This window comes from Numenius arquata, chromosome 3 (genome assembly GCF_964106895.1).
Source record: "Numenius arquata chromosome 3, bNumArq3.hap1.1, whole genome shotgun sequence".
NCBI lineage: Eukaryota > Metazoa > Chordata > Aves > Charadriiformes > Scolopacidae > Numenius > Numenius arquata.
Genome location: NC_133578.1, coordinates 35,558,744 through 35,584,749, shown reverse-complemented (window position 1 = coordinate 35,584,749; position 26,006 = coordinate 35,558,744). Strand labels below are relative to the sequence as shown.

General features: G+C 37.9%; 1 protein-coding gene across 1 annotated transcript in view; it reads left to right on the top strand.

The window, feature by feature from the left end:
* Positions 1-26,006, top strand: part of COL3A1 (collagen type III alpha 1 chain) — a 52,453-nt gene extending 26,447 nt beyond the window's left edge. Inside the window, exons 6-51 of the mRNA XM_074145032.1 lie at positions 108-173; positions 787-840; positions 1,062-1,115; positions 1,851-1,904; positions 2,062-2,115; positions 2,551-2,604; positions 3,086-3,130; positions 3,334-3,387; positions 4,375-4,419; positions 5,145-5,198; positions 5,700-5,798; positions 5,924-5,968; positions 6,087-6,185; positions 6,953-7,006; positions 7,152-7,259; positions 8,469-8,522; positions 8,647-8,745; positions 9,871-9,924; positions 10,288-10,386; positions 10,544-10,597; positions 10,730-10,783; positions 11,307-11,360; positions 11,724-11,777; positions 12,055-12,099; positions 12,191-12,289; positions 12,389-12,496; positions 13,069-13,122; positions 14,645-14,698; positions 14,803-14,856; positions 15,451-15,504; positions 15,841-15,948; positions 16,113-16,166; positions 16,666-16,719; positions 17,919-18,080; positions 18,207-18,314; positions 19,091-19,198; positions 19,600-19,653; positions 19,834-19,941; positions 20,575-20,628; positions 20,732-20,839; positions 22,097-22,150; positions 22,374-22,481; positions 23,126-23,405; positions 23,976-24,163; positions 24,335-24,577; positions 24,819-26,006. Coding sequence (XP_074001133.1) covers positions 108-173; positions 787-840; positions 1,062-1,115; positions 1,851-1,904; positions 2,062-2,115; positions 2,551-2,604; positions 3,086-3,130; positions 3,334-3,387; positions 4,375-4,419; positions 5,145-5,198; positions 5,700-5,798; positions 5,924-5,968; positions 6,087-6,185; positions 6,953-7,006; positions 7,152-7,259; positions 8,469-8,522; positions 8,647-8,745; positions 9,871-9,924; positions 10,288-10,386; positions 10,544-10,597; positions 10,730-10,783; positions 11,307-11,360; positions 11,724-11,777; positions 12,055-12,099; positions 12,191-12,289; positions 12,389-12,496; positions 13,069-13,122; positions 14,645-14,698; positions 14,803-14,856; positions 15,451-15,504; positions 15,841-15,948; positions 16,113-16,166; positions 16,666-16,719; positions 17,919-18,080; positions 18,207-18,314; positions 19,091-19,198; positions 19,600-19,653; positions 19,834-19,941; positions 20,575-20,628; positions 20,732-20,839; positions 22,097-22,150; positions 22,374-22,481; positions 23,126-23,405; positions 23,976-24,163; positions 24,335-24,577; positions 24,819-24,965 — 3,867 coding nt within the window. The 3' untranslated portion in view covers positions 24,966-26,006. The remainder of the gene's footprint in view (positions 1-107; positions 174-786; positions 841-1,061; positions 1,116-1,850; positions 1,905-2,061; positions 2,116-2,550; positions 2,605-3,085; positions 3,131-3,333; positions 3,388-4,374; positions 4,420-5,144; positions 5,199-5,699; positions 5,799-5,923; positions 5,969-6,086; positions 6,186-6,952; positions 7,007-7,151; positions 7,260-8,468; positions 8,523-8,646; positions 8,746-9,870; positions 9,925-10,287; positions 10,387-10,543; positions 10,598-10,729; positions 10,784-11,306; positions 11,361-11,723; positions 11,778-12,054; positions 12,100-12,190; positions 12,290-12,388; positions 12,497-13,068; positions 13,123-14,644; positions 14,699-14,802; positions 14,857-15,450; positions 15,505-15,840; positions 15,949-16,112; positions 16,167-16,665; positions 16,720-17,918; positions 18,081-18,206; positions 18,315-19,090; positions 19,199-19,599; positions 19,654-19,833; positions 19,942-20,574; positions 20,629-20,731; positions 20,840-22,096; positions 22,151-22,373; positions 22,482-23,125; positions 23,406-23,975; positions 24,164-24,334; positions 24,578-24,818) is intronic.

Genomic DNA, 26,006 nt, shown 5'->3' with positions numbered 1-26,006 from the left:
CTGATATGTAAAAATTTATTTCACAGTTATTGGTGACTGTAGCAACCACATTAAGCTTTATAGTTTCATTACATTAATATAATGACTATTTTTAATCTACAATATAGAGTGGCTTTCCAGGACCCCCTGGCCCCAGCGGCCCCCCTGGCCCACCTGGTCATGCAGGTCCCCCTGTAAGTAAAATTAATCTTTTCATAATCATCTCATATCATTTTATATGAGCTTCTCCTTTACTCTGTCATAAATATTAGGTACATTTTCAACCAATAAATCTAGATACTATGCTGAAGAATTTTATGGATAAATGTCATCTCCTGTTAATTGGGTTGTACCATCTGTGCACCACCAGGACTCAATGGATGAGTGCTATACACTGTGCTTGCTTAAGTCCGTGTGTTCCCCAGACCTTTCTGCAATTCTGTGGGGTGTCAGCTAAGGTTGTCTTAAGACATGCCACTGCCTATCATCCCCTGCTAACATTCCCAAATGTTCATTCATACAAAAACTTAGTAGGAGATAAAAGAAAGTGGGAATCCTAATACACATACAGTGAACACACAAAGGGTATGAGTTTTTTGATGTACATATCCTTTTAGAGGAGTAGTTTTAATTCTGTTTTCATGTAGGCATATTCTGCTTGGTTGTGCTAATTTCACCTTTGATCATTTGATGACAGTTCTGACTACAGATTTCCTTACAATTATGAGATTGTTGTAAGATATAGTAGCACCATGGAATGATGCATGTAACTCTTCACATCTTAACTGTTTTTTTGCTGCGTTATAGGGCTCTGCTGGATACCAAGGTTCCCCCGGAGAACCAGGACAACCTGGCCCTCCTGTATGTATACATTACCTATCACAATATATGTTAAAAGCATGATCTTACAAGCATGAATCTGTCTCATCACTGGAGTGGATTGAAATTTTAAAGTTCATCCTGTCTGTTTTTTATTATGTATGACAAATGTACAAGTATTTGATGATACCTAATGCATTTTTAATTTGAAAGAGACTTTATATTTTTTATTATTGTAGTTAATATTAAATCATTTTCTACAGGGACCTCCAGGCCCTGTTGGAATGATAGGCCCAGTTGGTCCACCGGGAAAAGATGTAAGTTCACTATTATCCATCCAGTGATTAATAAATGGGAAGAATGAAAGTTCATTAAATGATAAGACAGCAGAGCACATTGATACTGTTGCATTTAAGAATTTTTCACATCTCACTATTTCTCAATTTTACAACATGACTGTAAGAAACTAGATTTGGCTTACATTAGTTATAAATGTTCATTCAAAAAAAGTTTCAATTTTAGTGGGCAATTTGATTGACACAATGTTTTTAAAAAATGAAAACATAAAAATGAAATATGCTATTTTTATCTGGTGCAAAATAAATTAGCAGTTATAAAGAAGAGCAGTCAGTAGTGCTGGTTGTCTGCTACCTTCAAATCTTGCTTTGAGAGTTAAAGCTGTTAAAACCATCTTTTGTGTTGCAGCTGGGAGTCCTGAATAGGTATAGTACAAGGCGAGACAAGCAGCTCAAATTTTTGTCCGTTTTGAGTCTTTCACCATGAAAAATAAGTTTTCCATGATCATCTGTTTCTAAAAGTTGTCTTGAAATAAATTAGATGTAGCCAAAATCTTGTGAAAGTTTGATTTATAAGTTCCGCCAACTGGTTTTCAGAAAGCAGTCATATGGTGAACTATCTCCCTGCTATAATTTTCCCTACTGTTTTTGGTGGAAGTTTCACCTGCTTATTCCGACTTGTCTACTAGAACTGGTTCTTTGCCAGTAACTGAAGCAATAGCAAAGCAGTCAGAAAAATTTACTTTCTTTCAACAGGGAGAACCAGGAAGACCAGGCAGAAATGGAGACCGTGGAATCCCTGGATTACCGGTACGGAAAAGCCCCCAATAACAATGTTTTTTTTATCAAAGGTTTTGCTTTCCCATTTTAAGTTAGTCAAGTGAACATGACACACAATGAACATTGGCTTGTGCCCTTCATACAATAAGTATGGGATTTATTCATCTTTCTATATTTGTGTGTTTAGGGTCACAAGGGACACCCTGGAATGCCTGGGATGCCTGGAATGAAAGGTCAACGAGTAAGTATTGAGTATATTTAGAGTATAGGTGAGGCTGTTACTCTACTTGAATTATGCTATTGCACTGTTGTGGTCTTTCAGTCATCAATTCCAAGCTAAAGAGACTGAATCATAGAATTGAAGGCCAATTTCTGGACAATGCAATCTGACCATCTGTAACAGAGACTGTTATATTTTATCTAGTTACCTTAATTATAGAGCTTCATCCTGGATATAAGGCTGAAGCATGCTTTCCAGAAGAGCATCCACTCTTAACTAATCTCAATGAAGAAACGGAGGATTCAGAATTTTCTTTCAAAAAGTATTCCAACAGATTATTAAAAATATGCCCCTTTATATGAATTTGTCTTGAAGCTTTATATTTTACCAAGAGAAATCAAGTTTTCCAGATGCAAGAAGAATACTACTCACAGATATGGTTTTCTATTCCCACAGGGTTTTGATGGAAAAGATGGTGCCAGAGGTGACAGCGGTCCTCCTGGTCCAAAGGTAAAAAACTATAGTGTCATCTTTGTAATAGGTAGAGTAATACCCTCCATCATGCAATTATAAAAATCCATTGAACATTAATGAAACTCATTGAATATCTCCTTGAAAAGAATGAGAATCATTCCAAATGAGTTAGACTTCCTGAACCACATCATATCTCAATTTTCCAGCTGTAATAAAGGTGAGATTCCAAAATGAATGGGCGTACCTGGATCATGTGACTTTATTGCATAATATTAAAGGACCGAGTCTTCTTGATTATTGGGTTTTTTTTTTTTTCTGTTTAAATATATTTTTTTTTTTGGCACTAGTTTAGACTTCTCAGACTTCACAGATCTCAACTCATGCTGAGGACACTCAGCACCAGGCAGAAAGGGACAACAGATTGGGCTGTCTCATTTCTACGTCTCTTCCCTTTGAACAAACCAAATATATTCTCAGCAAAGTTTATTCCATCGCTGGTGTTTTTTCTCCATAACAGGGTGAAACCGGTCTTCCTGGAGCAAATGGATCACCAGGCCAACCGGTAAATATGTGTATCCTGTAGTATTTAAATAAAAGTGCCAATGGCACTTCCCAGTTAACTGAGTTACTCATCTTTTTTTAACTTTAATTACCCCACCACGTGCATTGAACAGTACTGCGATGTGCAAATAAGAGCAATTTCTCTTTGCTCAGCCATATTATCTTGGAAGCCATTTAAAAGACTCATTTTCTTATGTTTTCTAGGGACCAAGAGGTCCAGCTGGTGAAAGAGGAAGACCTGGAAATCCTGGTGGCCCTGTAAGTAACTGCAGCTGTTGTTTTTATCCAGAAGCAGCACATATTTTGTTTCAATATGTTTAGAATTCCCTACTTCGTAGATTTACCCTAAAACTGTTGTAATGCGGAGGATTAGAAAACTATATAGCATCTGTAAAACCGTACATCATAACTTTTCAGTCCCCAATTAAAGAGGCTACACTTCCAATTCACAACATACTCACCATCCTATTCTCTATTTCCTTTTTTTAAATGAATAGATTACACATTGAAGGAGACTTTAGTGTTTCAGCATAAGCTCGGGTTCAGCCCAGGGGAACAGGGAGGAGGAGTGGAAGCAAAGGGCAGCAGCAGAAGGCAGAGAGAGGGAAAACAGCAATCTCAGAAGTAATTTGCAGGAAAAAGATAAAATTACTCTTTTACTGAGATTAGGGGGTACATTCTTTGCTCTGAAGGAAGTCATAGTTCGTAGTGTCCAACACAATCAGCAAAGGAGAGCTCTAAACTATAATAACCAGCAACTCGTTCTTACAAACACTATGTAACTTGAGCAGCAGACCTGGTCTAACATCTCTGCAACACAGGCAGGCAATCATACCACTGTTTGTTAGGGTTTTGGTGTGAAATTTTAGTCTTCTGTGTGAATTAGAAGTAACTCTTACTTTGAAATATATATCTATAATGATCTTAGTTATTTAACCTTAAGAACTGTCCACAGAGGTGATAGTTTGTAACTGTTATTTCCTTAAGAAATGTAATAAGAATACATTTTTGCATGTTGCTGTCTCACCAGTACAGTACAAGTCACATGAAGTGTTGGATATTCCTTCACAAAATATTTAGTTAATTATTATTTTAGAATTGCACAGTTGAGGAATCCTTGTGTCTTGGTCAACCTAGTGGGAATGTACAGTCAGAAAAGATGGTCTGTGAGTTATGGGCATTAAAGCATGTGGGTTCTGTGTCCAGGGTAGTGGTCTGTACCCAACACCTCTCTTCTTTCTGTAGGGTGCCCATGGCAAAGATGGATCTCCAGGAGCAGCAGGACCACCTGTAAGATGAATTACAAATGTTTGACTTTAAGTATTTGTGTTGCTCAAGTCTAGTTATTTCTAGCTGATGTTCTGCGGTGCCAGCAAACCTGAGACTGAAGGTGCGCTGGTTTAAGAATGAGCATTTTATTTAACTGTATTTCATAACTGTTGGTTAGGATACTTGAAGCATACAGTGAAATAGGAGAGCTTTAACACTGTAAATGAGAAAATGCATAAATCCAAAACCAGATTATTCTCAGAGAACAGGTAGACAGAATTGCTGTTCTCTATACAGATCAAATTTTTAATGGTCTTATCAAATACATTATTTAGCTGTCTGAGGTGGGTAAAAATTTTTCTTTTCTATCTCCCTAGAAAACTGAGCATGTCCACTTGTATGTGTAACAGCTATATTGGCTTTTTTTTTTCTCCTACACCTTTTTTATAATTAGAACAAATTTTGAACATATTTTATAGTTTAATCTCTTTAATGCTAGCTTTCATATTTTTAAATTTATAACACAGAAATTTAGCTGAACATGTAAACGTCAGAGTAACTAAGATGTAGGTGTGATATTTTAGGACTAGCCAAACTTCATCTTCTGGACCATGATTTATGTTTGCTATTTTGCCAGGTGTTTCCTTATTCAGAGAAAAATCTCATAATCAGACTTTTTTTAAACTTAACATTAATTCCATATGGCTTTTACCTTTTATATTAATAGTATTTCTTTCATTTTTAAGGGTCCCCCAGGTCCTCCTGGAACTGCAGGATTTCCAGGCTCTCCAGGTTTTAAGGTACTCAGCTAAAGATGCATACTAATATAGGATTTGGTCCTTTCTATAGTTAGCCAGTTTATGTCACTATACATTTTTATTTTATGAGTCCTCCTTCTTCTGGCTGCTATTACACTGCTTGCAAGCTTAGAACCGATGTGCTTTCATACACAGCACAAGACAAACCATATCCTTATCAGCTTCATGAATACCTACCTTAAAACACCAGGAAGTTGTAGACCAAAAGCTTTATGTTGCATTATGCCAGGGGCTCAAGTGAACTTCCCCAACAAGAGGAGCTGTGCAGCAAGCATGTGCTGGCTGGGGTGCATGAGTACCTTGTGCCTCAGCACTGGGGTCCCCGTGCTGATTTGGCTCTTGCACTCAGGTGATGATGCTGGTAACCTTCTTCCCAAATCACACAGACACCACAGTATAAGAAGAAGCCTTGAAGCAAATACTAATTGCCCTGGAGACAAGACTAAGGTCCGTTCATTTTCTCCTTTTGCTGTTTTTCTGTAGGGTGAAGCTGGTCCTCCTGGTCCTGCTGGTTCCAGTGGTAGTCCTGGAGAGAGAGGAGAACCTGGTCCTCAGGGTCATGCTGGGCCACCCGGGCCTCAGGTACATAAATACCACACGGAAACTGAGAAATGGTGTCCCAGTTGCTCCTCACAAAGCTCTACATGATGTCCTTTGATTTAGTCCTAGGTTAGCAACATCGGTTATTTATATATTTATTTTTTTAGGGCCCTCCTGGAAGAGCGGGAAGCCCTGGCAACAAGGGTGAAATGGTGGGTACTTTTCACATCACTGTCTTTTGCTGCACTTGGTGAGGGTTGCTGTTTGGACTGGGCAGAGTCCAACAGTGCCATGCTCTCTTCATCCCCGACTATTGTTCACTCTCTACAGGGACCTTCTGGTATTCCTGGTGCTCCTGGTCTGCCAGGAGGACGTGGTCTTCCTGGTCCTCCAGGTACAAGTGGAAGCCCTGGAGCAAAAGGCACTCCGGTGAGTTACTAATATTCATTGTAGTGGTTGTACAAACAAATATGGTGGAAGTAGTTCTGATACCATTAAAGAAAACCCATAGAATTTGTCCTATTCACTTGAGATGGTCTAATAAATGATTTTGTAATAACAGTAGGCAATTATTTTTATAGATATATGTTTATCTTTTACACATCTATATATTGCTATATATAAACATTATACATAAATATGATAATAATATTTGTTTGCTTTCCTAAATTATCTATCAATTCTGAAATATGTAACAAAAAAAGCTAGTCTAAAATGTTTATGTTAGACAAAATCTGTTGTTTTAAAATCCTAATTTCACCTGTTTAAATTCCCACGGGCTGAGTCCACAGTCACCTAGTGAGTTGTACCTACTCTTACACTGTCATTTTCCCCAGCAGGCTCTTTCCTGACAGCCTTACACTACACAGAGTTCTTTGTTAGAGAAGATACTCAAGGATGTCAAGCAAAAGTCTCAATGATGTTTGAAATAGCTCAGAAACAGATATAAAACTTCACTCAGTGGCTTTTAAGATTTTATCACTTCTTTCCTTTACTGGATTTTTAAGGAGCCTCATGCATTCCACGTCCAGGTTCAACTAGTGCATGTTAATTCCTTTGCAGAACGTAAAATAATAAAAATTAATCAATAATTTGAATGTTATCATGTCTACTCATTAGTATTTTAGCACATCTAGTAACTCCAGAATAATACCCTGTTGAAGTCCATAATTTTAATGGCATTTTCTCCTATTTAGGGAGAACCTGGTAAAAACGGTGCAAAAGGAGATCCAGGCCCAAAAGGCGAGCGTGTAAGTGATTTTATCATGCATGCAAAGACTTCTTCCCAGGAAGTCTGAACCCTGAATCATTCCCCATAGAAAACCTGGTTGGTTTGTTGTTGTTTTTTTTGAGACATCTAACTTCACCGGTGGGCTTTTTTGTTGTTGTTGCCAGGGTGAAAACGGCACCCCAGGTGCTCCTGGACCTCCTGGTGAGGAAGGCAAAAGAGGTGCAAATGGTGAACCCGGTCAGAATGGCGTACCTGGTACACCTGGAGAAAGGGTAAGCTGCTGTAGATGACCATGCACATGAGGTACATTCTGAGTTTATATACAGACAGCAAAATGTGGTGTACAAAATACTTGGAGGAGAAATTTGGCTCCATATCTGTTCTCAGCAAATTCCAGATGTGAAACTGGGTTACGATACTGGGGATAATTCTTATCCAGTTCCTCATCTGAATTGCAGTGTTTGAATCTATCTCAGTCTGAAATAAATTAATGTATTTCTTTTTTTTATATTGAAAAAGCAGTGATCTTAGAAGTTGTATTGAAAGATTTGTGCTGAAAAGCAACCATAAACTGTGAGAACTACGTAGGTGAAAAAAAATACAAGTAATAACCCCCAAAACCTAAATTTCAAAATTACTTCTCGTTTAACAAAAAAGAACAATCACAAAATTTCAGCTCTGAAAAGTGAAATTAATGCAAATTCTTCTACATTCAGGATATGTCTTTATGTCAACATCTTTATCATCAATAGATCTTAAATGTCAATAATGTCAATAACAATGATATTGTCAGGATGTCTTCTATGTTATAGTGTCTTTATTACCAACAGGTGTTTTGGCTTGTAGATTTGATAACTTTCCAAAGAGCATTCTCACAAAAGAATTTCTGAATTGATTTCTTCAACAAAACAAATAGCAACAATCTTTCAAATTTTTGATTTCTGTTCCCATCTGAAGCAATGGAAACTGTGCTGATCTTTTTATAATTCCCAATTTAATAAGTGATTGCAGTATTTGCAGAAGCTATAAGGGAACCAAAGTTACACAGAGAACAAATTAATCATATTAAATATATAAATTTTATCATTCAAATTTCTTGTAGCCAATGAAGATAGTAGTAGAGATAAATAATAAAACAATACAATAAGGCTCTTTTTAGTATTGAATTAGAAGAAAATAATTGTTCAAAATAGAATGTGTTGGGTTTTTTTTTATATGAATTGAGAAAACTCATGAATTAAGTAACTTGTGCAGGGCCGCTTAAAAATAAAGGAGGGGCTATGATTTCAACAGGAGGGTTATATCCAAAGAGAAAATAATTCTGTAGACTTCCTTGCTACCATGAAATGTCATTTTTGTCTATTTCTTTCATTAATTTTCATAATAATATGTCTAATTGTAAATAGTTTAGATAAAAAAAAATGTTGCCACTACCTAAGTCATATTGCCTATGATCCATATTTTGTTCTTGTATTTGGCAGGGCTCCCCTGGTTTCCGTGGCTTACCCGGTAGCAATGGACTTCCAGGTGAAAAGGTAAAAGTCTTCCTCTAAAAAAAATGTCAAACTTCTGGAGAATCCATGTGAATTTTAACGGATGATTTCAGATTCAATCTGGTGCTGATTTCCTTGCTGTGAATTTCAACATCTCTTTTTTTAGGGTCCTGCAGGTGAACGTGGTAGCCCAGGTCCTCCTGGCCCCAGTGGACCGGCAGGAGAGCGTGGACAAGATGGAGGCCCAGGTCTTCCTGGAATGAGAGTAAGACAGAACATCTCCAAGAAAATGAGATAAACTCTATTAAAGATACCTCATCTGATCTGATACAATAGAGGAGTCCAATTGGAAAAATTTTCTATTGATTCCTTTAAGTAGAGTATAGTGCAATAGATAGCCATTCAAAGAACATGTTACAAGTGAATGAGGAAGCTTATATGAAGCTGAACATGCTCCCCAGTTCTCAGGGTATGCCATGCACTATCATGAGATGTGGCTTTAATGGGAATTAGCATTGGATGATTTTCTGCATTGTCTACATATTAGCAAATCTGATAATTTATTTTAAAATGCATTACATTGCTTATATTTAATAAGTATTTGGGTTACTGCATTTAAATATATTTATATTTAAATTATTATTTAAACAGGCTTACATTTAAAATTTAAATAATATAAATAAATAATAAATATTCTTAAATATTTAAATATTTACTTAAGTATTTAACTTATATTTACTGCTTATTTGCAATTAAAGCAAATAACCTCTTGGTCAGATTTTCTTAGTACCTAATAAGATCTTCAGAGATAACCTATTGCATAATATGTACAGAATGTAACAATATTCTGTGAGCTATACTAAGAATTAGGAACTGCTGACAACAAATTCAAAAGTCAGCCTGACTGCAGCCTTCTGAGAGCTAAACAAGATTTTACTGGGAATGAAAATGAATGATTTAAAATATAATAAAAATAATAATTAAAAATATAAAACAAGTTAACTAAAATATGATATAAATTGTGTTGCTTTTAAGTGGAGGTGCATAATCAAAATTGTTTCATTCCTTGATTTTTACCACCTGAAATTAGTTTTCATCCCAAATACTGAAAGAATACAATCTTTGTGGACATTGATTAATGTCCGATGTCTTGACTATATACGATTCTCAGAGAAACCGATAAACTCCTAACAGAAGAATTTGTTAGCTTTCACCAATTTTTGCCCTTAATGGGAATGGGGGGAGATGGGAGGAGTTCTAGTCTTTAATAAAGAGGTTAAAATCAAGCAAGGAGTTTAAAATGTATATTTATATGTTCATATTAATGTAGTGTAACTCAATACTACACATTTTAAACTGAAGAATAACACCTATTTTTCTTCAATTGCAGGGTTTGCCCGGAATTCCAGGAAGCCCTGGCAGTGATGGGAAACCTGGACCTCCAGTATGTACATTGTGCAAATATTTTATACTAATCCTCCTACTGACCTCACCCTCATCCCACAGTATAAACATGACAGGTTGTTATCACAGTCAGATTGATTGTCTCTCTTTTTGTTTGTTTTAATTACCAGAGCACTTTATTTGCTGTCTCACTGTAATAACATTCTGTAAATCTTGTCATTTAATACTATTTAAAATGCAGAGTATATAGAAACTTAGTTGAAATACAAAACACATAATAAGTTTTGAATGACAGGGTCTCTAGCCTGATCTCACCCTCACTCACTATTTAATGAGTCATTGATATTCATTCCTTTCACCTAACAGATGCCACATCTTGGGGTTTTGTTTTTGCTTATCCCAGGGTAATCAGGGTGAATCTGGCCGCTCTGGTCCACCTGGCCCCCCAGGCCCCCGTGGTCAGCCAGGGGTAATGGGTTTCCCTGGTCCTAAGGGCAATGAGGTGAGTGGGATTTCTTCACTTCTCCTGTGCTTACGCTTGATCAATCAACTGTTAAGTTGCTCCGTAGTGGGGCTATCTGGTGCTGCAGCTTGAAGTTATTGTCTGCTGACCAGAACAGGTATTCTAAATTCTAAACATGATCTTTCCCTTTTGTAAGGGTGCACCAGGTAAGAACGGAGAAAGAGGCCCTGGTGGACCACCTGGAACACCTGTAAGTTTCATTAACATTTTGTTTAATTATATGATAATTTATTAATGACATCATATGCATTAATAATAATTTTGTGACTGTTATAAAAATTATATCACCTCTTAACCACAGCCTTATTTTGTCTTTGTATAGGGTCCTGCTGGAAAGAATGGTGATGTTGGCCTCCCAGGTCCTCCTGGACCAACTGTAAGTGTGGCAGTCCCATAACAGTCAACTATCAGTTATGGCCAAGGTGGTCTGTCTTCTACAGAGACTGAGCTTAGGGGAAGGAAATTTTTTTAAACGAAATAAAGAAGTCTCCATTTATGAAGACAAATAAAAGAGGTCTTCTTTTCCGCTATTTTAATAAATTAAAACTTTGTTAGGAGAAAGCTGAGTCAGGTATACCTGGTATAAATTGAAATGAAAAGTCAATTTAGAGCTTTTGGGGATCTACCAGCTTTTCAAATTGAAGCACAGTATTGCTCCCATTAACATTTATCAGAGCTAACATTTCAGACTAGTATCAAGTATAAATGTGTCTGCTGAATTACATCTAATGGTTGGAATGAAAAGAGCAAATACAAGAACACTACATTAGTTTTTGGGATTGTGTAGTGTCGTCAACAGATCATAGAAAAAATATGGTGTGAACATGTTTATATATTGAAATGTTCTTAGACAATTTCTTTCTTTTTTTTTTTTTTTTTTTTCTTCTGTTTGGTTCTAGGGTGCTTCTGGGGAGAGAGGAGAACCAGGACCATCAGGTCCACCCGGCCTCCAGGTGCTGTGTGTTTATTGTTTATTGGCTTCCTATTCTTTTTAATAGACTAAAACACACACTCACACAAAGAAAGGAAAAAAACAGGAGGCATCTAAATGTTTTCATTTGGGTGCATGTCATCATATTTTGAAGACAGATCAACCACTTGACAAAAGTTGTTGCTTAGTATTTCACAATTGCAAACCAGATGGCTAGCTCCATAGATTATGTCACATAAAACATCTAGCTACTAATTAGCACCTCCTACTCTGTAAAGGATCGGAATTAGTTGGGTACACATCTTTGTGTCAAAAAAATTTGCTAGGTGGGAAAATGCATAATTTATCTATGTAACAGAGATGATAATACTCTTCCTTCATATAGGGATTGCCTGGTGGACCAGGACCAGCTGGAGAAAATGGAAAGCCTGGAGAACCGGTAAGTAGAAGTTCTTTTTTTTTTTTTTTTTTTTTTAGAAAAAAACAACAACAACAAAACAAAACAAAAAAAAACCACCAACCAAAAAAAACCCAAGAAACCAAACAACAAAAATATATATGAAGAGCTCTTTCTAGGTTACATTTCCACATTCAGCTAGCTATCAGCAGAGAAGTCTACTTTAAGGGATAATAGGCGAGAGAAACAGGGCACCAATCAGAATATAATTTACTAAGTGAAGTGCATGGATAACTTGCATTTATTTTGTCATAAACAGGGGCCAAAAGGTGATATTGGAGGACCCGGATTCCCAGGCCCTAAGGTAAATCATACAGCAATGGTTCTATAATTATATTAAGGAATTAACAAACTATAAGCCTGACAACAAAGAATAACACATTTCTTTGCCACAGGGTGAAAACGGTATCCCAGGTGAACGTGGTGCACAGGGTCCTCCCGGACCTCCTGGAACAAGAGGTGGGCCAGGTCCTGCTGGCTCGGAAGGTGCCAAGGTACCCACAGACTTACTTGCTTCCTGCTATTATGTGCATCATTCAGGTTCATGGTGGTTTGTTTTAAATCTTTTCTAATTATTTTTTCTTACTCTTTAGGGTCCTCCTGGACCCCCTGGTCCTCCTGGAGGCACAGGGCTGCCTGGGTTACAGGGAATGCCTGGAGAAAGAGGAGCTTCTGGAAGTCCTGGGCCAAAAGGGGATAAGGTAACACACCCATAGACACACGCACACGCTCTGCCAATTTTATGCTAACTCAGTGTTATCTTCCCACAAGGCACTGGCTTTGTTCACATCTTCACTTTTGGCCTGATTTCAGACGTACTGACTGTGTAGCAGCGTTGTTGATTTAGCAGCATGATATGGATCCTCTATGTTAAAAAATAAAGGATTTTTTTCACCTGGTTCAATATATGCTAGATATTTTGCTGTGTTAGATCTCATGGGGGAGGGGTACATCGAAACAGTTCTAATGAAGCTAATAAACAATGACAATAGTTCATACCATGGGCAAACAGTTTGGCACAGACTCCATTTTGAATTAATTTGGGGTTCTTTCCATCAAAGTTGTCAGTATCTGATGCTGAATACTGGACAGAATGTCACCCCCAATTTTAGATTTGTGTGATCACAATAAGGAAATCTGGTTATTGAGGTACCCTTAGTATTGAGATCCTCTCCCCAGTAATGTTTTAATTCGTCTCTTCTTCCCCCCTCCCTGCCCATGCTCATTTTATGCTTGCTTTTTGCTTATGCTTTTTACATCTTATGCTTGCTAGGGAGAACCTGGTGGCAAAGGTGCTGATGGCATTCCTGGTGCAAGAGGAGAGAGAGTGAGTAGTCTTTAAACATCTAACCATTCATTAATTAACTTCACATAGTCTAGACTTAGAATATGACTAAACTTACAGTGAATAAAGACTGTCTAGGAGACAGTATTTAGTAAAGTAGTAATCCCATCGTAGTTCATTGTGGCAGTGTAAATCTGGTTTTATAAACTAAATTAGACTTAATACTAGTTTTTGTGATTGCAGCTGCTTTTTTACAAGAAAGAATTTTTTTGCAAGAAGAAGATTACAGTTAATTGGGACAGTGCTTTGGAGGGAAAGCACCAATACAAAAGTAGAGAAAATGTTACTAGCTTCCTAAACCTAGTTAACTGATGAGGAAAATGTTGGCTATAGCGAAGCACAAAAACCCATCATGATAGTAAGTATTCTCATACAGAATACTTCTACAGGTTACTATATATGATATATTTATACATCTATATAGCATATACGCGTCATGGTTTAACCCCAGCCAGCAACTAGAACCACGCAGCTGCTTGCTTACTCCTGCCACACCAGTAAGGTAGGCAGGAGGGGAAAGAAAAAAAACCTCATGGGTTGAGATAAAGACAGTTTAATAGAACAGTAGTGGAAGCAGAAAATAACAATAATAATATTGATGGTAAAAGAATATGCAAAATAAAGTAAAAGAACACATGTCGCTCTCAACACCTGAAGATCAGTTGCCCAGCCCATCCCAAGCAGTGGTTGTGGATTCCTGCCCCCTCAAAGCAACGCCCATTTATACACTGTGATGTTTATGGAACGGAATATTCCTTTCGACAGCTTGTCCTGTCTGTGCACCCCCTCAGCTTCTATGTGAAACTGAAAAAGTCAGTGACTAATGTAAACATTACTTAGCAACAACTAAACCAACATGTGTTATCTGCTTTATTCTCATACTAAATCCAAAACACAGCAGCTAGTAGAAAGAAAATTAACTCTATATCAGCTGAAACCAGGAGAACATAAATTAGACGCTTGAAATATATACATGTATCTAATGAATACGTGCAAGCATATATATGTATCAAAATAATGAGCCTCAAAAAAATGCAGTTTGTATGAGTTGGAGGAAATATAAAACATGTATTTCAAACCATCAGGTGTGCATTAAATTCTCAAGAAAGAAAAAAGTCAGGAAGCTAGTCAAGAGAAGTTGAACATATACTGAAGAATATGGACCAATTATCTATAGGAAAAGTTACTGCAACGGATAACTTATATTGTCTACCATTGGAAGAGAATGGTAGACACCTGTTAAATTCAGGTGACTCTGGATTAGGTTTAGATAGTACAAAAAAAAGAGGATAAAGCTATAGGAGATCTCTTACATTGCAAAATGGTGTGATCTCAGACTGTCACTCCAAAATGTAGTGTGCAACAACATGCTGTCATTGTAGACTTACTGCCATTTAAATACCTTTAGCAACCTTTTTACACTGAAAAACAAATGCTATTGATCAAAATAGAGGAATTATCAGTCATATTTTAATACAAAATATATGGTTTTCTAATTTTTTAGGGTAATGTGGGTCCCATTGGTCCTCCTGGTCCTGCCGGCCCACCTGGAGACAAGGTAAAGCATTCTCCGTAATGATGTTTGATGCTGTAAACACTCACACTGGTGGCTGATTCATGGGAAGAAGAAAAACACCTAGTAATCATTCTTGTTCCTTACAGGGAGAGACTGGTCCAGCAGGTGCCCCAGGTCCTATGGGTTCCCGTGGTGGTCCTGTAAGTGGTTTTTCTTCCAGTATAACTTTACCATGGCTCCTCTAGCCTAGTATAGACATCATTGTTGCACCTACCTGACCAGAAGCATGTGTGACTTGAGTTCAAAATAAACTAAGCTTATTTGGTCCTGCTGACTCTTGGGATTTTCAGGTCCTAGGCTCTTCAGAAAATCAGTGCTTTTAACAATGTAAAGGGTTTGGAGGGCTGCAGTGACAGGTCAGGGCAAGAGTGTGAACAATAGTTATTTCCAGCTTGTCTTACAGTTAAGCAAACTTTTAAAAATACTATTATATTTATATTTTCAGATTGATAAAACAGCATTTTGGATCTTGGTTGGATCTGGGGAACACCATGGATTGTACTCGGGGTTTATAGAGGTGTAACTGAGAATAGTTTTTCACACTTTAGATAATTATCAGCCAATTCCTGAACAGTTGTTTTTAGAGCTCAGGAGCAGCTGTTGTTTTGGGTTTGGTTGTTTTTCCTCCAAAGGCTGATAAGACAAAGAAACTTCAGTGGTGGTCATGGGAGTGTTCTCTAATTTGTGAAAGTGAAGCCTATCACCTTCAGTTGCTGACATGTTGTTTTCTACAGGGTGAACGAGGAGAACAAGGTCTTCCTGGACCTGCTGGTTTCCCTGGAGCTCCAGTAAGTATAAATACTTAAAAGCAATTGAATGTGATTATCAGTTTTTAGTTCCTCTAAGTCCATCCACATCTCAGAAAGGCTTGCTGTAACCCCTTTGACATAAATACCTGCTACATACATTTGATTCATTTGCTACTCTTTCTATTCAAGTCACACATAAAGCAACATTTCTTTACCCTTCCCTTCCTGTACTGGTAGACCAACAGAATTCAACTGCATTCATATTTGATTTAGTATTGAAATTCCCTTCAGAAAAGTATCTGGGTAGGGTTTTTCATCACAGTGACATCATCTGTATTTTTTGAGTTGTAATATAACAATATAATTTTTTTACAGGGCCAAAATGGGGAACCTGGTGGGAAAGGAGAGAGAGGCCTGCCTGGTCTAAGAGGAGAGGCTGGACCTCCTGGAGCTGCAGGTCCACAAGGTGGTCCTGGTGCACCAGTAAGTTTTTTGCTGTTCTTTATTGCTGCAAAGAGAGGTTTCTTCAGTTCTCAAGGTGGCTGGGCCCAAGTGCAAGCATTTGAACTGCCTGAAACTTAATGACACTTCCTATATTTTTTATCTATTTATCAAATAATTTGCTTTATCTGTTTCCTTCCATGTAGGGTCCACCTGGTCCCCAAGGAGTAAAAGGAGAACGTGGATCTCCTGGAGGCCCTGTGAGTATCTCCTTGACTTAGTCAACAATAAATAACTCTTATTAAAACAAACATGATGTAAATAAAAAAGCAGACCTTCAGTGACTTTAATAGTTGCAGTTCAAGAATAATTGAAGTGTTCCAGAAGGAGTAATTAAAGGAGCAATTGAAGTGTTTAGTGATCTGGATTACATTGATTTTAATATAAATAAGGTGCCAAAATAGCTTTTGGCACAATGACCCAAAGCTATAAAAAGGCTTATCTCAACAGTTATTAGATTTACATGCTGTCTTTGCCAAGTTTCTCAGAGCCCATTAGCTCACCTCTGAGGAAAGTATGGGACCTTCCCTTAATAAATAAATAAATTCGTTAACTAGTACTTCAGTTCCAGGACGTTTAATTCAAGTTTTAAGCAAAACAGCAAAGTATAATTCAAAGCCAGCTGTTATATAAAAATCAATTTGTTTATGTTTTTCCAATCTTCAGAAAATGACAACTAAAAGTATTGATCTTTTATAGGGTGCTGCTGGTTTCCCTGGTGCTCGTGGTCTACCTGGTCCCCCTGGTAACAATGTAAGTTGTCTTATCCCCCTTTTCTTTTATTCTTACCTTGTGGATATATTTGGACATATATTAATATATTAAACTATATCAAGCTGTATGTACCTTGACATGAATATAACACATATATCTCCTGTTGTCTGTCTTACTCTTTTATGATGTAAAAAATATTCAATTCAGGATCTTGAATTGGTATGCGTTTTCAAAAAATTTTGTAGATCACTGTTGAGAATTTTTTTTTAGTTGTCTGTCGAATGAAATGGCATAAGCATTAATTATCTTGGGACAGAGGAGTTTGGAAAGATTCTTGTAGGAAATTTTCTCTCATATGATATGGCCTACATCTGAAGTTTAATTTACCAATCTGCAGTGTCCTATTATAAAAATGTATGCTGATGCATTAGCTAATTTCATTATTTCATGCAATATCTATGTGAAGAAAAGCTGTTTCATAAAATCCTTGCATGTTCAACATGCACCTACTTTTGACTTGCATAGTAAAAATTAGATTCTGATTTTTGATTCTTTAAAAATTAAGAAAAAATTCAAAGAATACAATGGATTTACCCATTTTAAAATCAAAATTGCAAGTAATCCTTTGCTGTATTGTAACTGAGATATAAAGTAATAGAACTTTTATATTTGAATAAAAAGATTATTATTTTCTGCTTATAGTTACAGACAAATAAAAATTAGAATATTGCTGAATAAAAACAAAAAGTAGGATTTTATTTAAGGTACCACTAAAGTTAACATCATTCTTTCCATTGATTGGCTAAGTTAAGAGTTTTAATGAAAGATGTTTCATTCTGCACGTGTCCAAGAAACCACCTGAAAGGTATCTGGCACAGGTGATTCAAGAAATCAGTGGGGTCTGCAACTATTTCAAATTTCTGTGGCAGAGCCCTGGGTTAGGAATGTATGTCCTGTGTTGGAACACTGGGCATCCAAACTGTGCAGGTCTTGTATTATGCAAACCGTATGTCCAGACAGTAGGGAGAAAAAAAAAATCAGGTTTGAAAGCCGTAGATGAAAGGATTCTCTTTATAAAACCAGATCAGATTTGGGTTCATAGAGGTTGGACCCTAAATCCACCTTCAGGCAATGAATCAATTCTGGTTGGTTTTCATGAGGAAAGATCAACACCAGCAAGCGTATGCTACTGTTTCAGATAACACAACTCACACTTTTCTCTTTAAAATTCTTTTTAGGGTAGTCCAGGTCCCCCTGGTAATGCAGGCCCTGCAGGCAAAGATGGGCCTCCCGGACCCCCTGGTAGTGCTGGTTCTCCTGGCAGTCCAGGACCTGCTGGAACGAGAGGTGAGCCTGGCCCACCAGGCGAAAAAGGATCACCAGGCACACGAGGAGAAAGGGTAAGTACATGTCCAGACGTGGTCCATTATATTAATTGGCAGGGAATATGTTTGTCAAGAGTAAGAAGCAACCTATTGAACGTTGAAGATCCTCAGTATTGACCACTCTGTCCTTTTCCTAAACAGGGGGCACCAGGAGAACCAGGTCCTCAAGGCATCGTTGGTGGCCGGGGTAACACGGGTTTGCCGGGTCTGCGTGGCCCGAGCGGTCCACCTGGTATGGCGGGCGCCAAGGTGAGCGTGCATTCACTGCAGCAATAGCCTCAAAACTAATGCAAGAACTGTAATGCAGCTGCTAAAAATACCTTTGTGTTACAAAAAGTAATGATTGTGTTGTATTTTTAGGCTAGAGAGTACAGAATTTACAGTTATATTTGTTTGCATCTGTAAGATCAGGCTTGAAAACATCTGGTAACAAGCAGCTGTGGAATGTGAGGCTGTCTTTAATCTCTGTTACCAAGAAGTACATAACCAGCTTCACCCACTTAAGGAGGGCAATGGGCTACAAACTCTCCTTGAGACAGAACTGAGTCATAGGGTCATCTACTGCAAGATGTTTATCCTTGCTTAATTCTCAATATGTTTCTTGCTTAAATATTATGACTCAAACAGGAAAATACTTTCACCTCCCTCCAGAAAAGGCGGTGTGAGGCTTGATTTGTATTTTATCGCTAGTATTGTGATAGACTGGCATTTTTTTGTTAACTGGCTTTTGGTTTGGGGCAGAGAAGACAAGACATACCTGTTTATCATTTCTTAGTTGACAAAATAATAAGGAATGTTCCTTGAGTTCAATGGCCTTGCATGAATAGTACTAGCAATGAAAGGAAACCACTGTGGGCAAGATTTTGTCTTTCTTATTTTGAGTAGTCACAGTCACCAAAGTCACACTGACCATTCACTTTATTAGGTCTCCTTCATAACTCCTGCATATTTAATTAAAGATATATGACACAATGGTATTTCATAAATACATTATCTGCAACGAAATCCTTTCCCTTTTTGTTCAGGGTGAAGATGGTAAACCAGGCACCAATGGCATCCCAGGAGAACGTGGTGCTCCTGGTCCACAAGGTCCTATTGGACAAAGAGGCTTACCTGGAGAGCCTGGCAGAGATGTGAGTGGATGTGTTAGCCCTTCCTGCTAGCTTGGGAGTTACAAACAGGAGACACAGGGACTAACGATGTTTTAAGGTTCACAAAGCCTACCTCAAGTGCCTGATGCACAGGGGCCCAGGCAGATTACATCCTCATGTAAGGTGGTGTAGCCTGCTGTCTCTAGCATAACTTTTACTACCTGTGGACCACGTCTCTGCCTACTTGGAACTGGAGACTGTGCTGCCTGTAAGCCCACAAAACAATGCAGGTGTGAGAGATCTTCTACGGACCCCTCCACCTCCAGGAACTCTTCCTTCTTGAAAACATTCTCTTTGATGAGCATTATTTAAGCTTACTGGAAAACAAGCTGTCTATTCATCATCCAGCTGATGAACAAACTGTACCACTCTTTTTTTTCCAGGGTAACCCTGGCTCAGATGGCTTACCTGGACGTGATGGATCCCCAGGAGGCAAAGTAAGGAATCACCAATATCTTTAGATTGCCAAATAAATGTTACGTAGAGATGACAATATACGTAGCTAGTTCTGTGCTACCTTGTTCCTTGAATCTCTTAGGCTCCACTGAATATACACTTTAAGTTGTAGTTCTGTAAAACATCAAATTTCTTATCATGTCAACTGTGACTATCTGCAGGGTGACCGTGGTGAAAGTGGCTCTCCTGGCCCTCCGGGACCTCCTGGTCACCCTGGACCTGCAGGTACCAGTGGTGCACCTGGAAAAGCTGGTGAAAGAGGATTTCAGGTAAGACCAAAATAAATAGCTTACTGCTTATTTACATACCTTTCCTATGCAAAGTGCATTTCACGCTGTAATAAAGTGGAAGTTTGGAAGAGTCATACATTTGTTACTGTCATAGTTTCTTGGCATTGAGGACCTCCTTTATAAGAATATCAAGAGGAAAGACATCACAGTTTATGTTCCTGATAACTGTACAAATTGAGCTCAAAATCCACGTACTCCTTAGGATGCCAAAAAGCACATCATCCCACCAGGCCCTATCTTAATTTCCATCCCATCTGGTGCTCATGCAGCACAAGGGATGTTATTTATTTAAGCTAAGGGAGTAACTTTGGGAGTCTTCAAGTTATTTCTGAGAAGTGCTGACAACAGCACAGCTTGAGCACTGAGCGCCTCACAAAATGAAGAAGGGGTCAAGTGCATGTGGTATGTATCAGTGCCTACAAGGAGCTGAGTAAGACTAACATTGGTGGAAAAAAGAACTGACCAAAATTCTTACTGATTATATAGTGTGTGTGGAGCTTCCTCTTGTTTCCGAGCAGCTGCTGGCTTTGAACATACTGCTTATCTGAAAATAAAAAGACAGTCTAGTCAACTCCTAGTGATCCATGCCATCTTATTCTTATTGTGTCACAGGGTCCACCTGGCCCTCCTGGCTCTGCTGGCCCTGCTGGTGCTCGAGGTCCTGCTGTAAGTCATATTTAAAGTATTTGTGATATCATACATTTCCTGTTATTTGGACATTTTTCTTATTTCTTTATGTATTCCTTTTATTGCAAATCTACTCTTCAAGGGTCCTCAAGGTCCTCGTGGTGATAAGGGTGAACCTGGTGAAAGAGGTAGCAACGGCATAAAGGGTCACAGAGGATTCCCTGGTACTCCCGGTCTCCCTGGTCCTCCCGTGAGTATTTTGCATTGGATCAGGAATTACAGCTGTTCTTAGTTCCTTTGGTTTGAGTCCTAGGAAGCTAGTTAGCCTAACCTTAATTTACTGAGAAAAGAAAGAAAGTATAAAGAACCTGTGTAATTTGATTCTCAAATATGTTCAAAAGTCCAGATTCCCTGAATCAACCTGAAATAAGTGTTAATGAAGAACTGGAAGAAGCTGCTAGGAGCTAAAGCTGGGTTTGCTAAAATCTCTTTCAGCTATGTCTGCCTTTGCCTGAACGCTTTCATTTAGATAGGCTATTCCTGATTAAATTGTAAAAGATAAAAATAGGGCTTGAAATATTTGTATATTAGAAATCTATGCAAGAGAGACATCTAAGTGCATGAAAAAGCTACTCGGAGTCCAAATCCCTCTCTTCTGTCACGCATCTTTTGCAGTAATTAATATTAGGGAAAAATGGGCAAGAAATTGTAAACTTTGTAACCTACTGAACTGTAAACATGCATTACCATTTTGAACAGTTCTTAATGGCTAAAAGGATAATAGACGGGTGTGCCCTAGGTATTTATGACAAGTAAAAATTTTAAGAGGGATTTATACTGAAAAGAACTATTAATAGCACTCATGATACAAGTGAGAATCAAGGAACCAAAACTCACCTAATTAATCTAACAAGAACGGCAAAAAGATGGAAGTGTTAAATATAAATGCCACCAATAAAAATGCCACCAGTATAAATGCCACCAATACCAGCCTATTTGACAACACAATATAACCTGTTGTCTCAGTTATAACACGAGTAAAAAAAAAAAAGTCTGATAAATTCTCATTTGCACTATGACAGCGAGATGATTAATCATTTTTAAACACATGGCTTAGTTCTTTGTGGTCCATACATAAAGCAAATTTTTTAATGCATTTGAAAACATGAGTGTTTTCACTCATGTTAATGAGTGAAATTTACTGTTAGTATGATTTTATAGTAATATCCAGCATTTTGAGCCTTATGAATACAAGATTTGATCTCATGTTAGTTGGCTTTCTTGCATTTTGGATGATATTGCATCGCTGATTTTTTTTCACATGAAGAATATTTGATAATTTTTTCTGGTTAAAGAATCACAAACTCTTTCTCATACGTGACGTAGGCTTCTTATAAGGATATGTCTCTTATAATCATAAAGATGTTTCAATGTCTATTTAAGGTACACCCAGCTAGATACAAAACATTACTGGGAGGTGTATGACTTGCTTATCTTTTCCTCATAGGGTCCCCTGGGTCCACAAGGTGCAATTGGAGGTCCAGGAGCTTCAGGTGCAAGGGTAAGAAAAACTGCTTACTTTGCTTAACTGGAAGGAAGATTCAGACTGTTTCTTTAAAAACAAAAAAAACCAAAATTAAAATTGGCCGTCTTAACAGGCAACAGCTGAAGAAAGACATCTGATAATTCAGACAGAAATGTTTGAAAACTCACAGAGTATTTTTGAATTTGAGATTGTCTGGTAAACTATTTTGACCATATTATTGTGTTGAACATTGTTCTAGGGTCCCCCAGGGCCAGCTGGGCCGCCCGGAAAAGATGGTACAAGTGGCTATCCTGGTCCAATTGGTCCTCCTGGCCCTCGTGGTAACAGAGGTGAAAGTGGCCCTGCAGTAAGTAAATTGTGCACACTCAAACAAACAGGAACTATTCATGAAAGATAGGGTGCTCTCCCATTTAAATATCTCCCTCAGAAAATTCTGCACTTCGCAGACAGAGTTTGTGGTAGGGGGTATCAAGGCCAAATCCAAAGAAATACAGGTCATTTGTAGTTCAGTGGAACTATTGATGCACTGGGTGTTGTGTAAGTCTCAGATAGTCGTTGACATCTCTGCGTACAATGAGAAGGCAGGATGTCCTCTTCACTTCAGACCACAGACTCCCTTTGTGTCTCGGAAGCTATGAAGCGGGTTTCTTCGACTCCTCTAGAGAGGCCAGCACTGCATAGGTCACTGGCATAGTCACTTCTCCTAAAGCCAAGAAATGGTTATTCTCTGGATTTTGGTGGAAAGGGTTCCTTCTCCTTCTCAAAACCCAGACAGAAGGACAGTCACAGCTTGAAGAAATTAGGAAAAGAAAATTCCTACTTTAGAAACATAAAGGCCGGAAAGTCTAACAGATGCTTATGTATAGCAAGTGCCATTACTTAATGAATAAGTAAAATAAATGTTTATGTGATGTCAGAATTCTCGTTTTCAATAGTTTTTAGCTTTAAGCTGTGATCTCTACTTAGCACTATGTTCATTATTTTTTTTAGGGTCCACCAGGCCAGCCTGGTCCTCCTGGTCCTTCTGGTCCTCCTGGTCCATGTTGTGGTGGTGCTGCGGCTATCATGGGCGGTGAAAAAGGTCCAGTGGGCTATGGGTATGAATATCGAGATGAGCCAAAAGAAAATGATATCAATCTGGGTGACATCATATCGTCAATGAAATCAATTAACACCCAGATTGAGAATATCATTAGTCCTGATGGGTCACGGAAGAATCCAGCTCGTAACTGCAGAGATCTGAAATTCTGCCATCCTGAGCTCAAGAGTGGTATGTTAGGTTCTTATTCTCACCAGTTGTACCAGATCTGTTTGGGGTTTTTTTTTTCATGAATGCTATTGTCTTTGAGTACTTAAATGCAGAGATGCTACAAAAATTTGAATTGTCAGTTTTGGGTTTTTTTAACAAATGTCATGATAAAGATGATAAATGTAATAATTTAAAAGTTTCATTTACTGTGTATTTGTTCAGTATATACACTGGCTTCAACTCCAGTCCTTATATGCTTATAAGTGAACATTTGTTTAAACAATTTTATGGAAAAAAAGCCACAGGGCAAGTATAAGTTCTATATTTATTTCAAATGTCAGTCATATTATAGTCTTCGCGTGAACTCAGTATATATATACCAGATACATATACATCAATATATACTAATACCTATATATATATATCAGATATACCATCTTATTTTCTGTGGCTTCTCTTCTGTCAAAATTAATATGCTTCCTTATGTCGCTCAGAAATCTGGCATAGAAAGAAGCTTCGCCATCATGCAGCCAGATTCTTCTCCAAATATATTAAGCCCCTTAATACCTTTTTTTTTTTTTTAACCTCCAGGAGAGTACTGGATTGATCCTAACCAAGGCTGCAAGATGGATGCTATTAAAGTATACTGTAATATGGAAACTGGTGAGACATGCCTCAGTGCTAACCCCAGCACTGTGCCAAGGAAGAACTGGTGGACCAGCGAAAGCAGTGGAAAGAAACACGTTTGGTTTGGAGAATCTATGAATGGAGGCTTCCAGGTAAGAAATTACCACACTTGACAGCCCAAAAGGTAGTATGCATATTGTACTGATGTACTAATAATCCTGAAATCAAACTAAGCTTAACATTTAGTGTGTGAGATAATAACAATATGGACTGTCCCTATATGGATTAAACAAAAACCGTTGCTTACGTGTTGTGCTCTGCAGTTCAGCTATGGTGATCCTGAGCTTCCGGAGGATGTCTCAGAAGTTCAGCTGGCCTTCCTCCGCATCCTCTCAAGCCGTGCCTCCCAGAATATCACCTACCACTGCAAGAACAGCATTGCCTACATGGATCAAGCCAGCGGAAATGTTAAAAAGGCTCTGAAACTGATGAGCTCTATGGACAGTGAGATTAAGGCTGAAGGAAACAGCAAATTTACGTATGCTGTTCTGGAAGATGGCTGTACTGTAAGTAAAAAAGACTTGAGTATAGTATTTTAATAAATAATTCCCTCTGGAGGACTAGACCCATAATAAAGGAAGAGAGTACTTTGCATGGCCTGAATAAGGAAAGGACCCAGTGTTGAGAGGGGGACATACATGAACAGAGAAAGTTGCGAAACACGGTAAACTGTAAGATAACTTTAACATAGCCTGACACTGAGTTCTCTAACACGGTTTTTCTTTTTTCTTTTCTTTAACTTCACAGAAACACACTGGTGAATGGGGTAAAACAGTTTTCGAATACAGAACGCGCAAGACAATGAGGTTGCCTGTGGTTGATATTGCACCCTTAGATATTGGTCGTCCCGATCAGGAATTTGGCGTGGACATTGGCCCAGTCTGCTTCTTATAAATCAAAGATCCTGCTCTTTCTGAAGCTCCAGCAAACAGATTCACACTCCGACTGTGCTCCTTTGTTTTAGCCTTGTCAGCTAGTACAGGTGACCATCAGTATCCCAGTTATTTATTAACAAAATTTCTGGGGGGAAAGTCAATTTGATATCAAGGGTTATTTTTTTCGCTATTACACAAAGTACAGTAAAAACGCTTTTTTTTCTCTTTTTTTTTTTTTTACCAAATTCCGTCTTCAAAACATGTCTCCGTGGTGCTATAATACAACTTCAACACTTAATAAAACAACACTGTGTTCTATTATTTGAATGTTAGCCAATTAACAAAGCACTGATTGCTCCCAATACCAAAGTTTACCCTTCTTTCTAAGATGCAGTCCATAAAGCTAGAAAGACCTCCCTGTTTCAACTACCTCAACATGGACAGAAACTGGGATGTGTCTGATGAGTCAAACCAAAAAAACAATCAAACAAATCAATCAAAACACATTGGACCCATTGGTCAATTCATTTGGAATCATTTGGTACAAAATTGTCTGTTTCTGTACTGATTAGCTGTGAAAAAGTACAGTGTATTTTAAGAGTTTAATAATACCTTGATGTCAGTAGTCACCGTAATTTTATTGTTGGATTGTATTCTGTTATATCAAAGGTGCTTTTCTACTTTCCTGTCATTGCTGGTCAAGACCACTAAAATTGGGGAAGTGTAAAAGACTAATATGATGGTGCTAATGTATTTTTCACTCCTAACTCTGCAAGTCAGGGTTATTGACTTGCTTAAAAAAAAAAAAATAAAAAGGTAAAGGATTTAAAGCAATTGTAAATGTCTCCTGTCAAAGATCGTCATTGGCATGTCACAGTTGAGAACTTTCTCCCTTCACTCTGTAAAAGTAAATAAAGCTGCAAAATTGTGAACTTCTGTCACGTTAACACATTTATAGTGTTGAAGGTTAACTATCTTTGTAAGCTTTTATATGGTTGTTGGTCTATTCCTTACAGAGACACATAATAAAATATCTTAATAAAACTCCTTTTTGTTTCAT